General features: G+C 40.8%; 1 protein-coding gene across 1 annotated transcript in view; it reads right to left on the bottom strand.

Annotated features, from left to right (window-relative positions):
- The window catches only part of LOC145407787 (aminopeptidase N-like), a 364,550-nt gene that overhangs the window by 128,629 nt on the left and 212,158 nt on the right, over positions 1-23,763 (bottom strand). Inside the window, exons 11-13 of the mRNA XM_080278651.1 lie at positions 15,807-15,949; positions 14,742-14,923; positions 452-622 (exon numbers count right to left, since the gene is read on the bottom strand). Of these exons, the coding sequence (XP_080134777.1) occupies positions 452-622; positions 14,742-14,923; positions 15,807-15,949 (496 nt within the window). The remainder of the gene's footprint in view (positions 1-451; positions 623-14,741; positions 14,924-15,806; positions 15,950-23,763) is intronic.

Raw genomic sequence — 23,763 nt, 5'->3', positions numbered from 1 at the left:
GTCACAACCGGTGTGCTTTCACTGCGTCTATAGTAACGTTTTCCTGCCTTTACCGCATTAAAGCATATCTAGGAAATTAGTATAACTACTAAAGAATAATATCATGAAGAACTTACGTACGGTATATCATTAAGTATCACGGGAGAGATTTTTAAATATATGCGATTTCTGTGGTCTACATGAATAGCCCGACTTCCATATTGAACTAGCTGGCGAATAATGGCAACTATTGAGTTAGTGACGGTGGGAATTAGAGAGTAACAACAATTCCTTTTGAACATTCTGGGGCTCATAATTTCTAACACCATATGAAACATTTTACTGAATGAGTTGTTGCAGTCTTCCATTTCTACCTAACAATCAAAACTAGGGTAGTCCATGACCGTCCTATCCCACCCCAATACAACAACCATGCTATAAATCCCTTCTCCACATCAAATCTGTTCCATACCTAGAGAGCAGCCACATCTCCTTGGAACATCCAAGGGCTCGCAGAAGACCATTATTTTCAGAGGTACTGTCTGTGTTGTTGTAGTAGTCCCACACGCCTTCCCACGCCTCCACACCACCCTCCGCAACACCCGTACACAACACGCTGCTCTTCACGTTGGCGGAGATGGAGCTGGGATGAAGGCAGTAAGTTAGATGACAAGCATGCATACCACCGGGAATTACAGTGTTATAGTATACAGTATAATGAAAGACAAAAGTTGTGTCATGAAATTTTTTGAAAACATTTTGTTGCACTCTGCTGTGTCATATGGAAAAACTAGGAAGGGAGGCCAACAAGAAAGACACAACCATCAGTGAACTAACAGTGGAATTGCGTACACTTAGGAAGAAAATGAGTGAAATGGCAAGTACAGTAGTCAATCACGAGAGTGTTATGGAAGAGTTCAAAAATGACACAGAAACAATTAGGCAAGCAAGCAGTCTTATAGACCAGAGCAGTGATACTGAGGAGAAGATAACACAGGTGAATGAAGCTGTGCAAAGCTACAAAAATGATGTGGAAACCACGTATGCTGAAATGGTGAAAGTAAAGAAAGACTTAGAAACAAGGGTGGAGGAAAAAAGCATTAAAAAGGAAGTCAAAAGAATAATCCAAAACAATCCAAAGTTAGTCAGAGATTCAGTAGATATAAACAAATCTATAGTAATCATTGGTATAGAAGAGGAAGAAGTAAAAAACAAGATCACAAGAGACAAAAAGATGGCAAATGTAATGAGCTTACTGAAAGAAGTATCAGAGGAAATCTGTAGTAAAGACATAGAGGAACACAAAAGGTTAGGGAAATATGAGAAAAGCAAGACAAGACCTCTAAAGGTGACTTTCCAGAGTGTAAACACTGTGGAAGAGATACTAAAAAATGCAAAGAATCTTATGGAAAAAGAGGAGTTCAAAAATGTATGGATAAAAAGATGTCTAACACAAGAGGAACTGGAATTACTGAAAGAGAAAAGGGAGGAAGCAAAAACAAAAAATGAGGGAAGATCAGAAGAGAAGAAGAATTTTTTTTACAAAGTAATAGGATTGCAGGCACGAAAGTGGTACACAAACAGGTTGGAATAAAAAGGAGGAAGGTAGTAGAACCATGTCATGACAAGTATATAAACAAGATGATAAAGTTCATGTACTCAAATGTGGATGGAATGGTATCTAAATTACTGGAGATGAATGATTATACTGGAGATGAATGATTATGTCAGAGAAAATGAACCACAAATAATATGCCTAACTGAAACATAATTAACACCAAGGATATCCAATGACATACTAAACTTAGAGGAATACAATATATGGAGAAGAGACAGAAATTTAAAAAAAGGAGGAGGAATTATAAAAAAAAGGAGGAGGAATTATAATATTAACTAAGAAAAATCTAAAAGTCAATGAAATAAAACTAGATATACCATCACAAGTAGAACTGATTGCAGTAGAGATCAACACATCTCAAGATAAAGTAATTGTAGCCAATTTGTACATGCCACCCAGATCAAATACATGGGAAAGAGATGAATATGAGGACCTGGCAGAGAGTACAATTCAGAGTTTAAGATCTTTACTACATAAAATGGAAGAGAAATCGGAAAGAATTATACTAACTGGGGATTTTAATACAAATATAAATTGGAATACTCTAGATATAATTAGCCAAGAAAGCTGTTGGGACCAAAAGCTCCTGGATCTCGTGCAAGAGTTTTTCCTAACGCAACATGTGAGGAAAACCACCAGAAAAAGAGGACGATGTGCCTTCAGTGCTAGATCTAATATTTACTAGGCAAGAAAATGATATTGACAGTTTATTATATCACCCTCCACTCGGCAAAAGCGATCATGCAGTACTAAATTATAACTTCAGGATAGCATATGACATAGTAAACAGCAATGACAGTTACAAAAACAGCCTAAACTATAAAAAGGGAAATTATCAAGACCTAAAGAAGTATTTCTTAGAAGTTGATTGGGAAATGAGCTTAGAGGACAAGATTTAAATGCTGTATATAAAAAATTTTGGGAATTTATGAAATAGGAGTCCAGAAGTACATCCCACAGCACAAAGAAGCAGATAAGAAAATACAGAAATGGTTCAATACAGAATGTAAAAAATCAAAAGAAAGAAGAGATTTGTTGTGGAATAGATACAGAAGACACAGTAGTGAAAGGTCGTATAATAATTACAAACAGGCAAGAAACGATTATACAAGAATAAGGAGGGAAGCCCAAAAACAGTTTGAGGAGGATATAATAAATAAAAGTAGTGATCAACCAAAGCTGTTTTACAGCTATATCAGAAGCAAAACCAAAGTAAAAGATATAATACAATCAATTACGGACGAGGGAATCACTTATACACAAGAGAAAGATATTTGTGAAGCACTAAATAAAAATTTCCAATTAGTTTTTACAGAAGAAAAAAATTTTGAGAGGGACTATGTGGAACATGCATGTCCACACATACTACCAGATATACAAATAGCAGAAAAAGTAATACAGGAGGAGTTAAGTAGATTAGACAGAGGAAAAGCAAGTGGTCCTGATGAAATTTCATGTTGGGTACTACGAGAATGTGCAAATGAGTTAAGTAAACCATTATTTTTAATTTTCAAGAAATCCTTGAGTCAAGGTAAACTACCTGATATTTGGAAAAAAGCAAATATTGTCCCTTATTCAAGAAAGGAAATAGACAAAATCCACTCAACTACCGACCAGTATCACTGACCAGTGTTGTAAGCAAGGTATTAGAAAAGCTTATAAGAAAAGCTTGGGTAAATCATCTAGAAGAACACAGTATGATAACAGAAAGACAGTTTGGTTTCAGAAAAGGAAAATCATGTGTTACTAATCTGTTGAGCTACTATGACAGAGTAACAAACACAATACAGGAAAGGGAAGGATGGGTGGACAGTATCTATTTAGATTTCAAGAAAGCTTTTGACACAGTACCACACCAAAGACTTTTATGGAAACTGTACCATCAAGGAGGAATTCGAGGCAAACTGTTTTGTTGGATGCAAGACTTTCTCATAAAAAGAGAAATGAGAACAGTACTAAGAGGAAACTACTCATCATGGAAAGAAGTGACTAGTGGAGTACCACAGGGTTCAATGCTGGCACCAATCATGTTTTTAGTGTATATAAATGATATAAACAGTAACACTGGAAATGAGAGCTATCTGAATATGTTTGCAGATGATGCAAAAATACAAAGGAGAATTACTAACACAGACTCTTGTAAAGAGCTACAAGAAGAATTAAATAAACTTCATGAATGGAGTAGTACACGGCAAATGGAATTCAATGTGGACAAGTGTCATGTAATCAAGTTTGGTAAAAGTGGAAAAAGACCTGATTGGGATTATAAGTTAGGAAATAAAACCCTATACACATCAGAAAGAGAGAAAGACCTAGGTGTGATTATCAATAACAGACTATCTCCGGCTGACCACATCAGCGAGAAGGTATGGAACATGTGTACACTGTTTGCAAATATGAGAATAGCATTCACATACATAAATGAAGACATGCTAAGAAGGATAATAACATCATTCATTAGACCAACCCTGGAATATGCATCAGTAGTCTGCAGTCCTCATCTCAAAAAGCACATAGACAAGATTGAAAAAGTTCAAAGGGCCGCTACAAGATGGATACCAAGCTTAAGGGACCTAAGCTACGAAGAAAGACTAAATAAACTGAAGCTACCAACACTACAGGAGAGAAGGAAAAGAGGTGACATGATAATGCTATATAAGTGCATATCAGGGAAGGAGAAAATAGACATAAATGATTACTTGACATATGGAGAAGCATCAGCAAGAGGACACTGCAAAAAACTGCATAGGAAGAGAGGTGATAAAGACGTAAGGAAATTCAGTTTCCCTACAGAGCAATTGATCAATGGAATGCACTAACGAATGAAATAGTGTGTGCCAAAACAATTCACAAATTTAAGAATATATACGATAAATATGGTTTAAGACACGGGACAGTACGAGCTTGACTCATTACTGTAAAGATACAATTAGGTAAGAACAATTAGGTAAGGTAAGAACACACACACACACACACACACACACACACACACACACAGAAGGCAGAATGTATCTTCAGTAATAAAGTACAATTCCTATATTATTTCTTAACTGATTGAATCTTTAAAGTCATGCGGAAAGAGATCCCCAAATTCCTACCAGTAGCCTACGTCATTCAGTCTCCAGTTATTATCCAAGCGGCAAAATGAACAATTATGTATGTGTATCTCTTACTGTTACAGTCACAGTGCTGAAGCAACATACTTGTAGTTACGCAGAGTTGTCACGTGAGGGATAAATGTGGCATTTGATTATCAAAAAGAGTCACCTATTTACTTATTTTTGCCACTCATTTATGAACTTACAAGGTAGTCTTCTCTCTCTGTGAGTACTTATCTCTGGTCTTATAAAACTTTAGCAATCCAGGAGAACTTCGTAGTGGTTGCCATTTTCATTTTTGCTAGTGTTTATGCACTAGAATCTCACTTACTATTGTCCCCTGTCCACTGTTTACACAAATTTTATATTTGTACACATATTTACATATCTCTTCTGACACTAAGATGCATTTGGAGGTGTGGAAGGTATGGAAGCATTTTTCCATACAAAGACCAACTTTGTACAGTTGCCCCAAGAAGTGATGGTAAAGTTTCAGATTGCTTCGGACATTTCACTGCCATGCATTCCGTGAAATCTTATTGAATTCAAGGTAAAAAATTCTGTACTTCATCACGTCATATCGAAAAGAAATGAAAAGAAAAAAAAAACGTAGTGTATCACGCTAAGAATTATAAGAAATGAGTAACATGTGGCAGTGATATAATTAGAAGCTAACCCGTAACATATGTTTTCCCGATTTGAATGTGTAATGTATTACTCCGCACGTGGTGCACAATTATGCCCGTGCTCATGTTTACGTCCCATGATTACAAAATCTGATTAACTAGTTTCGAAGGCCAACCTAGGAAAATTCTCGTGAATGCAATACGCTACTTGTTTTTCAAATGGTATGGTGATGATATAGGAACAATGAGGATGCCGCAAAAATTATTCTTAGTATGGATACCCTACCCGAAGCTGCAGCAAGACCTTTTTTGCCTCCTTGCCACCCCATAGCATTAAATAAATATAATTAACTACTTTAAACTATTGATGCATAAGTACTAGGTGTGGCAGATTATTCCTTTTTCCCTTACACAAGGCAGTAAAGAGGACTAAAACATGGGCTTAAAAACTCGTGCAATGCAAAAACACATACTTGTTTGATCTTTTAAATCTGGAATATCTTTCGGTTTAAATAAACAGCTATGTCCTGTCTAACTGAAAATGCTGATTTGGAAGTTTTGAACTCACTGATATGTTTATTGCATTACATTATTCTTGCCAGTCGTTCAGGCACCGAGGATACTAGACTATGACACAAGTTTGCATTCTCCACGGACCTCCGACTCGCCAAATATGCGAGGTTCTTTTATATTTGATTCACTGATAGTTCTCAGGCTTATACTAAGTCTTCCACAGATTTTTCTTATTGGAAAAATGTCCAAATGCGGTGTAACAGCTGCATATCTGTGAGTTAAGGCGCGATTCCACCGGGGCAACACAGGCAACATGCGGCATGCGATTTGCCTGGCTTTCAACATGTATGTCGAATGCGGCATTCAACCAGGAGACATGTTGACAGCGACAAGGCAACATTGTTGTTTCATGCAGCATGCCACATGTCAATGTTATTGTTGAATGTCACAAAACCTTTCCACCGATTCAGCAAAAACCGAGCCAGTTGTCAACACGACGTAACAGACAGACAGACAGATATGTAGATAGACAGACCTTAACAAAAAAAAACATATAAGTAGATACCGTGTAACACACACACACACACACACACACACTGCCGAATAACTTATAAAAAAGTGTGAATGTGGATAAAGACGGGTGTTGCGTGCCCGCCGTCAAGAGCAAGGCGCGAATGCAAAAAATTTCTGAAGTACCGTATCTTAGCTTAACAAGAGATAAGATAGAGAGAATAATGTAACAGAAGAAAGATTTGCTAGTGTTGGCAGGGGCGCACCCAGGAATTTTCTAAGGGGGGGGGCGTAATGAGCTGAGGTCAGGTAATCCGATAATTAAGGGGAGGTCACATGCAGGTTTTGAGTCAGAGAGCTGCTGACTCATGTGTTACTCTTTGTTTGTGCTTGCCAATTTTTCATGTTTTGCTGTTATCGAAATAAATATATAAAAATTTTTAAAGGATCCAGAGAACTAAGGAGGGGCCCGGGCCCGGTGCCCCCCCCCCCCGGTGCGTCCCTGAGTTTTGGCACAGTATTAGGACTGGCGGAGAGAGAGGGGGGGGGGTGACGGAGAGAAGAGAAGGAGGAAAGAGAGAGGAGAAGCGACAAGAGAAGAATAAAGTCGAGAGAGAGAGAGAGAGAGAGAGACTCACCTGCAAATTTTAATAAGGTGTTTTTTGCAATGTTTCTCGGCCTTGATGCGCCTTTTGTAAACAAATTCTTAGCCTGTAATTAATTTGATCTCTCTCTCTCTCTCTCTCTCTCTAACATTCAACATTTTTCTCCTACTTATCGACAACTCTTTGCCCTCTTATTTATATTTTGTCCTCTCTCTCTCTCTCTCTCTCTCTCTCTCTCTCTCTCTCTCTCTCTCATTTTGGGCATCACATTACGTATAGAAAACATCAGCTTTTTCGTTTTTATTGTTTTGGGTTTCTGTTCAAAAGGCTAACTTTGAGGCTTCGTGTGAGGGAGTGTTTTTTTTTTATGTTTTTTGTTTGTGTTTTTCTTTGATAGTGTGTGTGTGTGTGTGTGTGTGTGTGTGTGTGTGAGAGAGAGAGAGAGAGAGAGTGTGTGTGTGTGTGTGTGTGTGTGTGTGTGTGTGTGTGTGTGTGTGTGTTCTTGGCTAATCCCCGCAGTGCATCTAGTTTAGCATGGTTTTTCTTGTATTGTTCCAAGCGTATATCCCATTGAACCACAAGTTTTCTATATTGTTCTTTAAATTCTACGTTTTTTTTTTTTTTTTTTTTTCTTGAGACCAATTCATCCTGTTGCTTTCAACATCGAATCCTTCCCGCGACTGGTGGGAAGGCTGGCAACACTAGGCAACAGGCTAAATCTTGTCGCATGCGTCACGTTCTACGGGCAACTTGTTGCCACCTGTTGCATGCCACACAGTCGCATGCTACATGCTGCCTTGTGTTGAACTGGTTGGAACACATTTGGCCTATGCGACAATGTAGCACTCCACATGTTGCCAAAATGTTGCCTTGGTGGAATCGCGCCTATTTAAGCAGTCTTCATTCGTTGTTGTTGATCGAGCTATTTAAAATAGCCTACTAACTTTACGTCGCATTCCCGCTTTCTGTCGTCGTTCATGGAGACAACAAAAACGGAAATAAATGACTTTTAACTATTCGCTAGTAGTCTAACGGTAAATAATTAATCAATAAAAATGACAGATTTTCATTGTTTACTGAAGGCTTTTTCTTTTCAGTCTTACGCAACCAAAAATAATTGCTTAATACCACACTAGAATTAAACTCCGCAACTTATTCCTGATTGTCCTTGAGCGATAGTTCTTAGTTCCGTTTAGGGGTTCTTATTTTCGTAACTAACAGTTTCCTACATACAATTTTGAAATTTATAAGTACTGTCTCATTTATTTATTGTTTTCTTTTACAGTTTTACATAATAAGTGTCTTCTTGCAAAGATATAAGAGGAGTATTATCCATTATCACTGACCGAAACCTTCTGGATACTCCGCCGTCACTTTTTAGGCCGACTGTACTCAATACAACATAGTCACACACACTCCAGCTTTAGTCCTTTCTCTCCCTACCACCTCCTCCCTTTTGGAGTTGCTGTCAGAAACGCCATTGAGTGGTAGGTGGCACCAGTTGGGTGGCTCGGCATGCTTCCCACCCGATTGGGCATGGGGGATGGGGGGGGGGTAGTTGGGAGATAAAGGGCAATAACCTCACTTCCTGGTGGCTGGTGGGTGACTGAGTGATGCAACAGCTTCATGCAGGTTAGGGGGACCCATGTGACCCATTCATCAAGTATAATCAAGCCTTAGGTGGAAATAAATGAGTGCTTCAAAATTATTTTCTCACAATCTTCCAGAAGGACTGTCAGCTGCCATGACAGTCGTACAAGTCGGACTACCACACTCTAAGGGTGAACCTCTTAAATAGCTGAAGTTGATAATTATGAGCTGTTTGTCACTGTCTGCCAGGATTATCCAGCAAAATTGTCAAAACTATTCTGCATATGAGGGCATACTTACTGTATAGTGATAACTACTTCCCCTGGGACGGAGTCCGGCTAGGTATTGTTTTTGGTCGAGTTTCTTTGTCTTTTTTTTTTTATGTGAGGAAGAAGGAACCAAAGGCAACGAGCCCGCAAAACTGTTCCTTCCAAGAGAAAAACAAAATACAAGAGAGAGCCAAATTCAAGATCCATTCATTTCGAGATGCCTGGACACACTGCGTTTGAAAGACTGGAGATCATAGGAAGCAGGAAATACAGACAGAGGGAGACAGTTCCAGAGCTGACCTGTTGCATAAATGAAGAAGTACCGGGAGTAACGGTTAACTCTTGCATTAGAGAGTTGGACAGAAAAGGGGTGAGAATTTGTTGCTAGACGGCTGCTACGCACCCGCCGTAGAGATGGAGGAATGTATGCAGTCAGTTCAGAGGAGCAGTGACCATTGAAGTAGCGATAGAAAAGAGATAAAGATGCAACAGTGTGGCGAAGAGACAGAGGTTGAAGGGAGTCAGTAAGAGGGGGAGAGTTAATGAGACGAACAGCCTATTGAGAAGAGCTGTATGCGGGGAGCCTCCCCACACGTGAGAGTTGTACTTCACGCAGAGGCGGATGAAACCCCTATATAGAGTCAACAATTGTGCAGGGGTAAAGAAGGAACGGAGTTGGCTTAGCACACCCAATCTCTTGGAAGCAGATTTTACAAGAGATGTAATATGATCTTTCCAAGATAAGTCCCGAGTAAATGAAACCCCCAAGGATGTTCAACGATGATGCAGGATGAAGCTGAATATTATTAAACATTAGTGGGTATACCTGTTGAGGATTTTGTCGGGTTGATAGGTGCAAAAACTGAGCCTTTGATGCACTAAAAACAACCAGATTATTTTTACCCCAGTCAGAGATACGAGCCAAGTCAGACATTAGGTGTGCCATAGCCTCATCCCTTGTTTGTTGAAGTAACTGCTGAGATGGACGTTGTGGGAATCGAATGGAAAGGTGAAGGGTGGAGTCATCAGCGTACGAGTGGATAGGGTTAGATGTACAGCTTAGAAGGTCATTGATGAATAAATGGAAGAGAGTTGGTGATAGGACAGAGCCCTGAGGAACACCACAGTTAATAGATCTAGGAGAAGAACGATGGCCATCTACAACAGCGGCTATAGAACGACCAGAAAGGAAGCTAGAGATTAAGGCACAGATAGGAGGATCGAACCCGTAAGAGGGCAGTTTGGAAATTAAAGATTTATGCTAGACTCGATCGAAAGCCTTTGAGATGTCAAGTGCAATGGCAAAGCTTTCGCCAAAGTCCCGAAAGGAGGATGACCAGGAGTCTGAAAGGTAGGTGAGAAGATCACCTGTGGAGCGTCCCTGACGGAACCCATACTGACGATCAGAAAGAAGGTTGTGATAGGAAAGGTGCTTTAAAATTTTTCTATTAAGAATAGACTCGAAGACTTTTGAGATACAGGATGTTAGAGCAATTGGACGATAGTTAGAGGGTTGGGAATGATCACCCTTCTTTGGGACTGGCTGAATGAGAGCAAATTTCCAGCAAGAAGGAAAGGTACAAGTTGACAGACAAAGACGAAAGAATTTCCCTAGGCAGGGTGTAAGCACAGAAACACAGTTCTTGAGAACAACAGGAGGGTGTTCCTATGTTTCTTTGTTCGTTAACAAAATTACGGAAAAACGGCTGTATGAAATTACATGAAACTTTCAAGGCATGTGGGCACTGGTCCCAAAAGGAAGTGATTAAATTTTGGAGGTAACTGAGTGAACCTGAAAGGTCAGAATTATTATCTCGGATTGTCAGAGGACTATAACATGAAACCAGTTGAAAATAGTGATATTTACCATTATCAACGTACAGGAACTCCCATATAGGCTTTCATTTGGTACAAAACCTTTATCCTCGAGTGACCTTGAAAGGTCAAACTCAAGGTCACATTCACGGGGCTATAACTCGAAACTGGCTGTAGATAAATATTTACTATTATCAATATATAGGAAGTCCCATATGGGCTTTTAATTGATACCATGACCTTTGACCTTAAATGACCTTAAAAGGTCAAACTCATGGTCACAGATATTCAGAGGGCTGTAACTCGAAACTGGTTGTAGATAGACATTTACTATTATCAACATACAGTATAGGAAGTCCCATATCGGATTCTGATTGGTACCATGACCTTTGACTTTAAGTGACCTTGAGAGGTAAAATTCAAAGTCACGGATATTCAGGGGGCTATAACTCGAAACTGACTGAAGAAAGAGATATTTACTATTATGAAGATATAGGAAGTCTCATATGGGCTTTCATCTGGCACCATGACCTTTAACCTTAAGTAACCTTGAAAGGTCAAACGCATGTCGGGCGAGGTTTGTTGAGCCTGGCACCACTTGCTGATTCTTTTATTAGAATGGCTAACTGAATCCCACAGGCTGAAGTTCGAATACATAAACCAGACTGCCGAAGTCTTTGTACAGTCCTTCATGTGCTTCATTCTAAGTGCAATTCATCTACAGCAAAAGCTCTGTTAGCTGGTGCTGTTCTCACTGTGGTGATTATATCCTGGTCCTGGGGTGTTGTGGTAACACGAGGGAAACCTGAAGTGATGGCTCTCCTTTGTGCCTTCCTCTTGAAATCGTTTAACCCTCTTTTCTATGGTTCTGCATACACTTAATGTTTGTGATCTGTTCAGAATTCTTTTCCTGAAAATAAAAGAAGATCATGCCACCTCTTATCTCCTTAGTAGCTGGATGCATGTTGCTTGCCTTCTCCCTGTCAAGGAGAACAGTAGTTCTGCTTAACATTTTGTGGTATACTGTAGTCACAGTGTAAGATGAAATAGCCAGGCGATCATCACCTGACTGAATATGGCTTGCATTTCAGTCCATATGAAATGAGGACACAGTAATTCTCACCAACTGAAGTTAAGGCCTCGGAATCTCTTGGGTTCCTTTGCATAGTCACCCAATCAGCAGCAGATACAGAGCTTCAGGAAGCCAGACCATCTAACCACGAGTATGTACAGCTGGCAATATACCACGTATGAACTTGGGACAGCATCAATGTGTAGCAGAGGTTTAGCACTTGGGTAGGCGGTGGCCGAATCAGTAGAGAGGTGACATCGCAGTCCTAATGGATTCAGGTTCGAATCCCCGCTGGGGCAGGGAACAGTTTAAGGATCTGAATTTCATTAAAGCTGACTTACTGATCTACCAGACGACCCGCCGACATTTGATTAAAAAAATACTAATACCAATACAACAGCCTTGTATGGGACACCCTAGCATGTATTCGATATGGACGGTGGGTGTTCGTGCCGAAGTAGTGACATGTGGAAGTATATGGACGTAGGAGGACTACTGGACCTTGATAACGGACTATGAAGCCTATGCCCTGAGCCAGTCACATAAAAAAAGAAAAAAAATTGACAACCATTGGCATAGTCACGTGTTCGTTGGTGATAAACATGAATGAATGGAGGTGTCAAATATTAGCTGAAATGACTAGGTAATTGTGATGCATGACCGTCGAAAATGGTAGCTAGACTTTTACTTCACACAGACACTGTCCCACTTTCATGGGTGGCCAACTGTACCTGAGGCAGAGCACTCATCCAGTTTTATGGGTTTTGGACAAAACCATTACACGACTTTTGTCTTTCATTATACGTTGTAGAAGCTTAGAGATCCAGAATACAAGACAAAGACTTACATGACCAAAAGTTCGCTGTGGCGATTTAGAAACTATACTCTGACGGTTTGGATAAATAAGAGATACTGAAGACAGGATATATTGAGGAAGGGGAACTGTTTGTGAGCTTTTGTCTGTGATAGTACGTTGTAGAGAAATATAGAACTATATACACCAGAAATTACATAAAATTAAAGACCTACAGTACAAGTAACAGATAAGCACATTTACATTGCAAATTACAGAGAATGAACATGTGCCGTAGTGTAGACTGAAGAAAGTTGATAAAATTTTTATCATACTGCGTAACAGTATAGACATTACTACATAACGGAAACATCGTTAGGTCTTCACAACTGGGGCAAGGCTCAAATCATATTCTGGGGAGGAGGGGGGGGGGGAATTGCTACACTGCGTGCACACATTAAATAATTCAAAATTTCAAAAGGGGGAGCAGTGAGGGGCCAAGGGTCTGACTGAGGTATCCCAGGACACCCTCATGGCTGCGCCACTGGGACAAAAGTGACTCTTCAACTTCGTTCTCAATTACTTGAAAATCTCATGGCGATTAAGTGGGGTCATATCTGAAAACACTTTGGAAATCTGACCATGTCTCTTGACTGAAATGATAATGAATATGTCAGAGTATATGACCGTAATCTGCCACAGTGCACTGTGGACGTTTTCATAAAGCAATGAAAAGGTAAAAAGACCTGTACGATCCTGTTTTGTCCTGATCTGATCTAGCCTAACCCCACATTACCAATTACAACGTTGCTTTATTTGGGAGGTTTCAATACATTGTACAGTATGGTGGGCCACCTAAGATTCTAGTTTAGTTTCGTTAGGTCAGTTTAGGTTAGACTGGTTAGGTTAGGATAGGTTAGGTTCGGTTATTATCGCATTTAGAAGGTGGAGAGAGAATGTTTTTGCCTGCCTCTGTGTGTGTGTGTGTGTGTGTGTGTGTGTGTGTGTGTGTGTGTGTGTGTGTGTGTGTGTGTTTTCCCATTATATCTCATGAACGGCTTGAGCTATCAACATGAAATCTCCAGGGCATCAAGATATGGCCAAAATCTTCGCCGAGTTCGACAATGGGCACTCGGGGTCAAGGTCGTCACCAAAATGGCTGCCATAGGTTAACCAGTTTTTATCGCCCGTCTTTAACACCATTACATCTCATGACCGGCTTGAGCTATCAACATGAAACCTTCAGGGTATAAAGATATGGCCAAAATCTTGGACTTGGCCAACAGCATATTCCGGCGGGCGATTAGTATTCGGTCCCCTTGTGCTTTTCTTTCATTTGCTTATTTTATTGACTTGTGTCATTTATTTGCAAAATGTCCACTAAGCGTTATGACACTCAAGTCAGTATGATATATATATATATATATATATATATATATATATATATATATATATATATATATATATATATATATATATATATTGTAATTACGGAGCCCTACTAATTTTTACAAGTTAACAGAGCATCAGTAATACACAGCCTTTCCTGCTCTGTTCAGTTTGGCCTACACAATCTGCCGGATAAGTATGTCTCTCGTGTCATTATTTTACTGTTATACCATTAGTTTCATTTACCCATAATGAGTAACTGTTATGGAAAATGCAAAATTAATTTGGTTTCAGTAGTTTTTAAAACGCTCCAAGATGTTATAATACTGAAAACTATTTGTTTTCTTTAACAACTTACATTCCGCAGTGGCTATACTTTTAATTCTTAATTCCATCTCTAAGACAGGAATAACTAAGTCGGATGATTTCGTTTGGTGACAGCAGTAATAAACTCATCGTGGTTATAGACTTTTGTTTAAATAAATCGCATAACAAAAGGATTCTCATAGGCCAAGTAAAACTGTACGGAGATAACCAAATAAAAAGCAAAATCATCGTATTAAGACACGTTAAGGATACAGTCAGCGTTCTGTGAGTAGAGCACAGTAGCTAGTCGGGGGGAATTCAGTGAAACAATTTCCATGAATACTGTACAGTATATATGAAACGAAAATAAAATTTAATCTTTGCCACCTTCAGACGATTTCATTCAGCTTAAAGAGGAAAAGAAGTTTGTGAAAGGGTTAATTACTGAGACTTTTTCCAAACCCCTCATAACAAATGATTTTTCCAAGTCATAAAATCATCTTGAGGTAGTAAGAATAAACTAAAAAAATGCTTCATTGGATTCAAGAGGTTAAGGACCTGCTCTGGTTTAGCCATGCGTTGAAGTCCTCAGTGGCTTCCTGCAGACAGTCGGGATGGCCAAGGTGGCAGGTCCACTCTACAACCACTGATCGTTTGATTTGGTCCAGGTGCGGGTCATCTGGATCGTCTTCATACCCGACCGAGTCGTACAGAGGTGTAAGGATGTCCAGAAGGTAGTGCTGAGGGAGGACAAACAGGTCATCACTACCTCCTTTACTTCAGAAAGTCCTTCCCAAGCTGAGTAAAATCCTCTGATGACATCAAGAATATGACGTAAAAAGTCGTCATCATGCTAACCTTTAAATACCAAGTAGGTTAAGTAGTGCTTGGAGAGAACAAGAAGGTTATCACTAGACAAATACCACTTAAACTTAGCCTATAATTGCCATCTCGCCAACGTAAATACTGGAATCGTAACGAGAGATGAACACCAGAATAGGGAGTTGCTAAAGAAAAATTATAACCGAGGGGATGTAAAACAAGAGACATTACTATCTGATTCTGCTATTGGTCTACGGTTTAATTAATAATATACAATATGACACTACCACACCAACACACTATCACACAACTACACTACCACACTAACACTGTCACACTACTACACTACCACACTAACACACTGTCACACAAATACACAACCACACCAACACACTATCACACTATTACAATACCACACCAACACACTATCAAACTACTATACCAGCACGCCGACACACTATCACACTACTACACTACCACACCAACACGCTATCACACAACCACACCTACATACTATCACACTATTACAACACCACACCAACATACTATCACACGACTACACTACTCGTATCACACCAACACACTACCACACTACTACACTACCACACCAACACACTACCACACAACTACACTACCACACCAACATCCTGCTACACTACTACATTACTACACCCCCACATTACTACTCCATCACAGTACCTCACCACCATACTACAGTACCACACATTGCCACACTTACCACTTTACCACAACACCCCACTACCATACCACAGCCACACCGTACACAACCACATTGTCCACCTTCATTGGCCCGTATCCCGCCGTTCTCGTCATCATCATCTCGAGGTATGAGAGGCCAGTGAGAGCGGCCTGCCACGGGGCGTACTCTGCCTCCAGGGAGAGGTACGAGTTGATGCTGAGGGCCGTGTCGTAGTTCAGCCACCCTGTCGTGAAGAAGGTAGGTAAATTGGTGGAGAAATTCTTCGGAAGAATGGAAGGTGGAAAATGGCAGAGTGAAAGTATTTGTCGAGTGGATGTCTCGCACTGGGAGATGGATGAGTGGTTGCTAAGTGGGTGGGTGAAAAGGTGGAGGATGATGTTGACAGTAAATGGTGTCATTTGGGTGGGTAAAGTCGTGGAACGAACTCGTGGGTGAGGTTGGTAGTTGGGTGGATGAGTGATTGAAGTTAATGGGAGGGTGGATGGGTGGCTGAACGAGGTGGGAGGGAGAATGGATGAGTTAAGTTTGCGGGAGGGTGCGTGGGTTGATTGCATGCGTAAAAGGAAGGAATACAAAAAAAAATAATAATAATAATGAGTGGAGCAAGACTGAACCAATAGATGAAGAGGGAAACAGAGAGAATTAAGTGACTTTGTATAAAGGCGAAGAGTCCTGGGTGATCTGGAGAACGAATTAGGAAGGAATACGTGAATCATTAAATGAATGAAAATGGTGATGATGAATGGGTGATGGGTGTGGGTGAAGATTTTGTTGAATTACAGGTAGTGAATAAATAACTGAGGAATGGTAGGTATTAGATGAATAACTGACGATGACAGTACTGAGTGAAGTAGGCAGTGACTGAGTGAAGAAGGTATTAACTGAATGAGTAAAGAATGAACTGGATGAAGAAGGTGTTGGGTGCAGAGGGTACTTGGTAGATGAGAAACTGGGCAGTGATGAATATAGAAGTTAACTGAGAAAGTTGAAATAAGCTGGTGAAGATGCTATATCCCGGCCACTTTAATTTGGACAAAAACTGACATCTCTCCATATCACTGGTGAGCTGTAGCAAGTGATCAACCTTTCGATTCTGATGAATTATTATTTTTTGTTCTTAATGTTTTGGTGACTTTTCTCATCCAAGTTAGGAGAGATTTTTTTTTGACAGGTGGGGGTGGGGGGAGTTATGTGGAACTTTCATTACCATCCCCACATCTTCCTCACTACTTTAGTGCTCCCCTATATACTGAACTGAAATTACCTGGAAGTGTCAGGAATAAAATATAAGCGACGTTCTCGGGCTGAAAGGGTAAACATTAGATTATGGCGTTCGTCACAACGAAGTGTTGTGGAAAGGATGTAGAACTTGAGTATTGTCATGTTCTACCACTAAGCTCCGGATAATAAGCTGCAATATGACGAAAAATTTCACCAGGTTAAGGTGGAAGAACTACAGCTCGTACGAGAGACTTATATAAAGTATAAGAACTGTTGAACTTGACAGTTACAGGAATGTTTAATGAATGAGTATGAATTACTGCTAAGCAAGTTTACGTATAATTGGTTATGTGTACTATGACTCACAGCTAAGTTTTCAGAAGAAACTCATCTCAGATAACATTTCGTAGCTCGTAGACTACTGGTACGGTGAATTTATGTCTCTAAACAAAATCGTCCATCTAAGCTGGAATAAAGTACAAGATTATTCTCGGCTAAAACGTTAGTAGTGACAATTTTTTACACATGTGGTGCCCTAGATTTCAAAGTAGTATTGTAAAGCCGTGTACCGTTAGCCCGTACAAAACGAAGTAGGCAAGACGCAGCACAAGGGTTAAGGTGAAGATGATGGAATGATAAAGATCTCTCTCTCTCTCTCTCTCTCTCTCTCTCTCTGATCTGATCAGCTAAAGACATACTTCTAGGTGCTCTTCCCAAGCCCCTCTTAAGATGGCGCCTGCCCAACTCTTCACCTGCTGCTTGTGTTCTGAGGAGTTTATAAGAAACTTCATGGTGAAAAAGAGTGTAATTATGTGTTGTTTGTTTTGCGAATTAGCGAGTAGTTTTAGTTTAGAAATCAGGAAAAACAGTGGGGCAATCACTGTGTCAAGTGATAATGGCTGAGAGAATGAGGCTGGAATGGTGAGTGCTAAGGCAGTGTATTAAGAGGAAATGGAAGTGTTAGACAGGGTGGATAACTTAGAAACTAGGCTAGTTAAGGCTGAGATGAGGTTAGATGATAATGATGGCTTCCAGCCAGTCAAGGCAGGGTGCAAGGCTAAGGTAAGCAACAGCGGTAGGACTGTGGTTATTAGGAATGAATAAGTTTCACGTTCTAGAAGATGAAGTGCAGGATGAACCTAGCCTCATACTTGTCAGGGATTAGTTCATAAAGCATCAGGAGAAGGCATTGTGTGCTACATCTTCTAGAAATAGCGTTTTTGCTTTCCTGGTTGTAGGATACAAGACGTGGCCGAGAGAGATTACGACTTAACACCACCTCACAGGACTGGATGTCATATACTGTACTATAGTCGCGGAGCACGACTCTGAGGCTGGCATTATCATACCCTGGCAACCTACCCGTCGGCAGTGCTTTCGAGTTCGTGTATAATATGATAGGTGTGTGATTCGCGTATAATATGTTCGAGTATAATAATATTCGTGCATAATATATTGTTTAATAATATGTTTCGTGTATACTTTGATACGAAATCGGACGCACTTTTGACAGGTAGGTTGCCAGGGTACGATACTGTCAGCCTCAGAGTCGTGAGTAGCGACAATAGGAACTAATAACGTAGCTCCAAGCAGGTCAGAGGAGATACTTAGGAAGTATAGCGATCTTATTTTGAAGCTCAAGGAAAGCCATATGATGTCAGTTATCTGTGGTTTGTTACCAAAATTTGAAACTGGTTCAGTGATTCTCCGTAGAATGATGGGAGTCAGTAGTAGGCTACAAAGCTTATGCAGAAGGGAGGGAGTGATGTCTGTTGAATTTTGGGGCGATTTTAGTCATGAAAGGAGATGGAGGACGTTTTCACCTCAACAGGGTATGAAAAGACAGGTTAGGCAGGGTTCTCGAAGATAGAGGTAGGCATGCTTTAGACCGTAATATAGAGGTAGATAGAACTTAAGGACAGTTAATGGCATAGCTATTAACAGTCCAGTTCCTGAAGCCAATGGTGGTAGGGTATTGAGGTGAGATCTGATAACCAGCAATCAGGTAGATCTGCCCTTACCTCAGGTACAGGTTGACAATCAGAGTATTGTTGGGAAGAGAGGGAGCGTCAGATTAGTGGCTCGTTAGAGTGTTGCCTTCTTGACTGGGTTTAAATTATTAAATAGGGCTGATTCTAGTGTGTCTCACAGCTCTACTAAATCCAGCCGTACCATAAACATGCATATGAATCCAAGACGTATTATTTTAAAGTGAGACAAATGTCTTACTTATGCATCTGTAAAATATTCCGACATAGTTATGATTACGGAATCGTGTACAATCCCTCATGACGAGCACCTTATTAGAGAAATAACGCCACAAAAACATTGCGACTGCACAGAACCAGCAGGCGAGGTCTTATATATATTAAAAGCAACATAAATGAAGTGCAGATCAGTAAACTGGATGTTGAATCATACGACTCTTTGTTTGTCAAAATTTTCAGTAAGTAACAACCCCATTTTTTCAATGTAGTATACAGACTGCCCAATTTTGATGAGGGAAAAGCTAAATTGCTACACTAAGGAAAAAAAAAATCATAGAAAACAAGGACAGCGTTATTTGGGGGGACTTTAATAATGCCTGGTACCAGGCATAACAAAACTCGCCCGATAAGTGTTTGACCTTGAAAGGTCGCTCAAGATCAAAGGTCATGGTGCCAAATGAAAGACCATATGAGACTTCCTATGTCTTGATAAGAGTAAATATCTTCAACCAATTTCGAGTTATAGCCCCTTGAATATCCGTGACCGTGAATTTGACCTTTCAAGGTCATTTAAGGTCAAAGCTCATGGTACCAATTAAAAACCCATATAGGACTTCCTGTATGTTGATAATAGTATATATTTATCTGCTGCCATTTTCATATTATAGCCATAAGTATATCTGTTACCTTGAGTTTGGCCTTTCAAGGTCACTCAAGATCAAAGGTCTTAGTGCAAAATGAAAGCCCATATGGGAGTTCCTGCATGTTGTAGATAGTAAATATCTCTAACTTCAACAGGTTTCAAGTAAAAGCCATCTGAAAATCCGTGACCTTGATTTTGACTTTTCATGGTGGCTGTAATACCTTCATACTTTAATTACTTTCTTTTGGGATCAGTGCCCACATATCCCGAAAGTTTCACGTAATTTCGTCCAGCCGTTTTTACCTGATGTTGCTAACGAACTAAGAAACAAAGAAACAAAGAAATGACCAAAAACAATACCTCGCCGGACTCCGTCCCGGGCGAGGTAAAAATCAGTGTGCAGACAAAGGATTAGACAGGTTGTTAGAAATGGTAGACGATGCATTTTTAAGTCAGGCAGTGAATCACCGACACAAGATAATGTTAAGACGCAAGAGTGTTAGTAGCGTGTACTGGAGAGTTCCGGTTGGCACTTGCAGTTTCAGTCATAAGTCAGAGTTGCCAGATAGCCAAATACTGTGAGCCGAGGTAGTTTGTAAAACTATGCATTATTTTTTTTATTCTCTTTTTCTCTTTGTTTTATTAAGGTGTTTGTTAAATTATGTGATTCAATTTCAGTTTGTATGCTAAAGAATTTAGAGTGCTGTGTAATGTAAGAACATTCTGAAATATTTTGGATGTCTCCGATTTGGGAACTTGTTGCTACGAGCATGTGGTAGATCATTCGAGTATCATGCAACGTTATAAAAGGATGGGGGAGAGAATAGAGCTGTTTCAGTCAGTTTTAGCTGTACTTGTGGCCTTGTGAGGTTAGTGTAGCTCTGGACTTGTAAAGTTGAGTGTAATTATTTGAAAAATTAAGACAACGAATGTGAGAAGCTTGTGTTTACATACAGCGCCTGAGTTGATCTCTTGTTGTACATTGAAAGGCTGACCCTTGGAAGAACAACTCACTTGGCAACATCCTTTCTATGCTGAACTACTGCTGTTGGAGCCTGTGGCAATGTGGGACGTGGACGTACCAGTGGTATCAGGAGTGGGATTAGAAAAGTGCTGCGGTGAGTCAAATCTTCAACATGGAGCAGGAAGGTGTACAATTAGAAGCCAAGCTAGGAAGGAGGAGGAGTCTCTGGCTGCAGTCATGAAGTTTCTACAAGCCCAACGTGAACAACTATGAGCACAAATTGAGTGGTGGAAAGAACTCAGAGAACAACTACAAACACAACGTGAACAACTCGAAGCACAAAGAGATGAACAGAACGAGTTCAAGAAAGAGCTCAGAGAACAACTACTAGCACAAAGTGAACAGCTATAGGCATAAAGTGAAGAACAGAATGAATGGTATGAATGGCTTCAAAAGGCGTTACAGGAGCAACAGAAGGAGTTACAACTGAGAATGCAGGGACAGCTAGACTCTTTAGTGGGGGAAATGAAAGAAGAACAGCAATAGTTGAAGGAGGAAGTTTATGCTGAGCTATAGCAGCAGAAATGTGAGGTAAGCAATACCGTGATGGAGTGCAGACAGCATCTGGAGAACCAGCTGAAGCATGTAGACGACCAGTTGAAGACAATTAGCGCGGGCATTGTGATAGAGTGTAGACAGCATGTACATGATCAGTTGAAGACAATTAGTGGGGGAATTGTGATGAAGTGTAAACAGCATGTAGATGACCAGCTGTCGATAATCAGCGAGAGAATGGAGGCTGTAGAGAAATCTTGCTCTGCTGAGCCTCAGGTTAACGTACAGGGAGCATTTGATAAAAATGGACAGTATTTTGAATCTTGGCGAAACCCAAGCATCTAAAGGTAGCATTACAGGGTTGAATAATCAGACTGTTTTGAGTCCTGGACTTAATTATGACGATGCCCCAGTTTTTAGACCCCAAACCAGTGAAGTGCATAGCTATAAAGGGGGTCCAGTTAAAAAGAAACCTTAGGAATTTGATGGCAAACTATCTTGGGAAGCTTACCACGCACAGTTTGAGTTACCTGTTGATCAGAATGATTGGGGTGATAGGCAGAGGGCAGTGCAGCCTGCTACTATCCTCAAGGGTGCCACAGTGGAGATTCTTGGCCAGATGTCAGTGGAGGAGAGAAACAGTTATCAGTCCCTAGTAGAAGTGCTTGAGCTCAGATATGGGACCGTGTACCAGACTGAGATTTACCGAGCTCGATTCTGGACCCGTGTACGGGCTCGAGGCAATTCCCTTCAACAGCTTGCTCATGACCTGGAGAGTATGGCACACAAGGCATACCCTGGAGCAGCACCTAATCTGTTAGCAGTTCTCCTAAGGGACCAGTTCACTGATGCTCTTGATAGTGCAGAGTTGGAAGTGCTAGTGACGCTGGCACAACCAAGAAGCATGCAAGAAGCACTAGCCAGGGCTCTCAAATTTGAGTCGAATGTCAGGTTCAGTACGTCCAGTTGGCAGGCAGGTCGTAGTGCTGGATCCAAGGCGAGAAAGGAGCACGCACATCAAGCAGAGAAATTTGATGGAAGTTGCTAGTATTGTGAAAAGCCAGGACACAGGAAAGTGGACTGCTACAAGTGGAAGAGGGAACAGGAGAAGATTGGAGGAGGTTGCTGGTTCTACAGGAAGCCAGGACACAAGAAGGTGGATTGTTACAAATGGAAGCTGAAGCAAGAACAAAACAGAGCAAAGAAATCTACGACTGCAACAAAAGTGTTTTGGACATGTGGTGAGCTGGGACACTTCAGTTATGATTGTCTAAAGGAGAAGGATGATAAGAAGAATGCTGCAGAAAATGTGAAAGAAGGAGGTAAATTAATAAAGGCTGGTGACAGAGGGCAACAACCAGTTTTTCCCAAGAAGCCCCACCACCGAGGAAATGCAAGAGGACTTTGACTGATAGTGTGCAAGTAGACGGAAGAATATACAGAAAGCAGTGTAGTAAGAATGGGAATCTTGGCAAGAAATGCCTCCGTACTGCAATGGCAGGGCCAGTGTCAGATGAGGAAGATCTGAAGAGGATGCAGATGGAGGATACAGATATACAACCAGTGCTAAAGTGCTGCAGCGCAGTACAGTGCGACCACCTTGGGAAGAGGCTTCCCGGTTCACCCCTGACAAAGAGCTACTGGAGTCAGTGGGACCTTCTTCGTTTGAACAACGGACTATGCAGTGTAAGTGGGAGACACCTGATGGCCTCAGCAAGTATTGGCAACTGGTGGTTCCTAAGAAAAAAAGGTCTGAGACCTTAGAAGAGTCTCATAATCAGATCACTAGTGAGCACTTAGGAGTGAAGGAAATTCTAAGTTGGCTACAACCTAGGTTCTACTGGACTGGCATGCATCAGGATGATGAAGAGTGGTGTCGGGCCTGTGATGTATGCTGTACCAAGAAGGGACCCAAGAAACGTGGTTGCGCCCCTCATCAGCTGTACCAAGTGGGTGCACCGATGGAAAGAGTCACACTGGACATTGCTGGACCTCTACCACTCACTGAAAGGGGAAACGAGTATATATGCATCGCCATGGACTACTTCACAAAGTGGCCAGAAGTCTATGCCGTCCCTGATCAGGGAGCCACAACTGTTGCTCAGGTGTTGGTTGACCAGTTTTTCTGTCATTTTGGGATGCCACGAGGGCTACACTCAGACCAGGGTAGAAACTTTTAATCTGCTGTGTTCCATAAGCGCTGCAAGTTTCTGGGGATCAAGAAGACCAGGACGACCCCACTAAGGCCACAGTCAGATGGGATGGTGAAGAAACTCAATTGGACTCTGGGACAAGAACTGGCCACGTACTGTGTAGAGGGACAGAATTAACATATCAGTCTGCATCCCACGAGTCTACTGGCTACACCCCTGCAAAATTGATGCTGGGACACGAGTTACAATTGCCAGTTGATCTCTTAATTACTCTGTCATTTCTTCCATGGACAT

The sequence above is a fragment of the Coenobita brevimanus genome, chromosome 74 (assembly GCF_032717465.1).
Source record: "Coenobita brevimanus isolate Jiangsu-jjx chromosome 74, ASM3271746v2, whole genome shotgun sequence".
In the NCBI taxonomy this organism is placed as follows: domain Eukaryota; kingdom Metazoa; phylum Arthropoda; class Malacostraca; order Decapoda; family Coenobitidae; genus Coenobita; species Coenobita brevimanus.
Note: the sequence above shows the minus strand (reverse complement) of the source record. Positions and strands in the feature narration are given on the sequence as shown.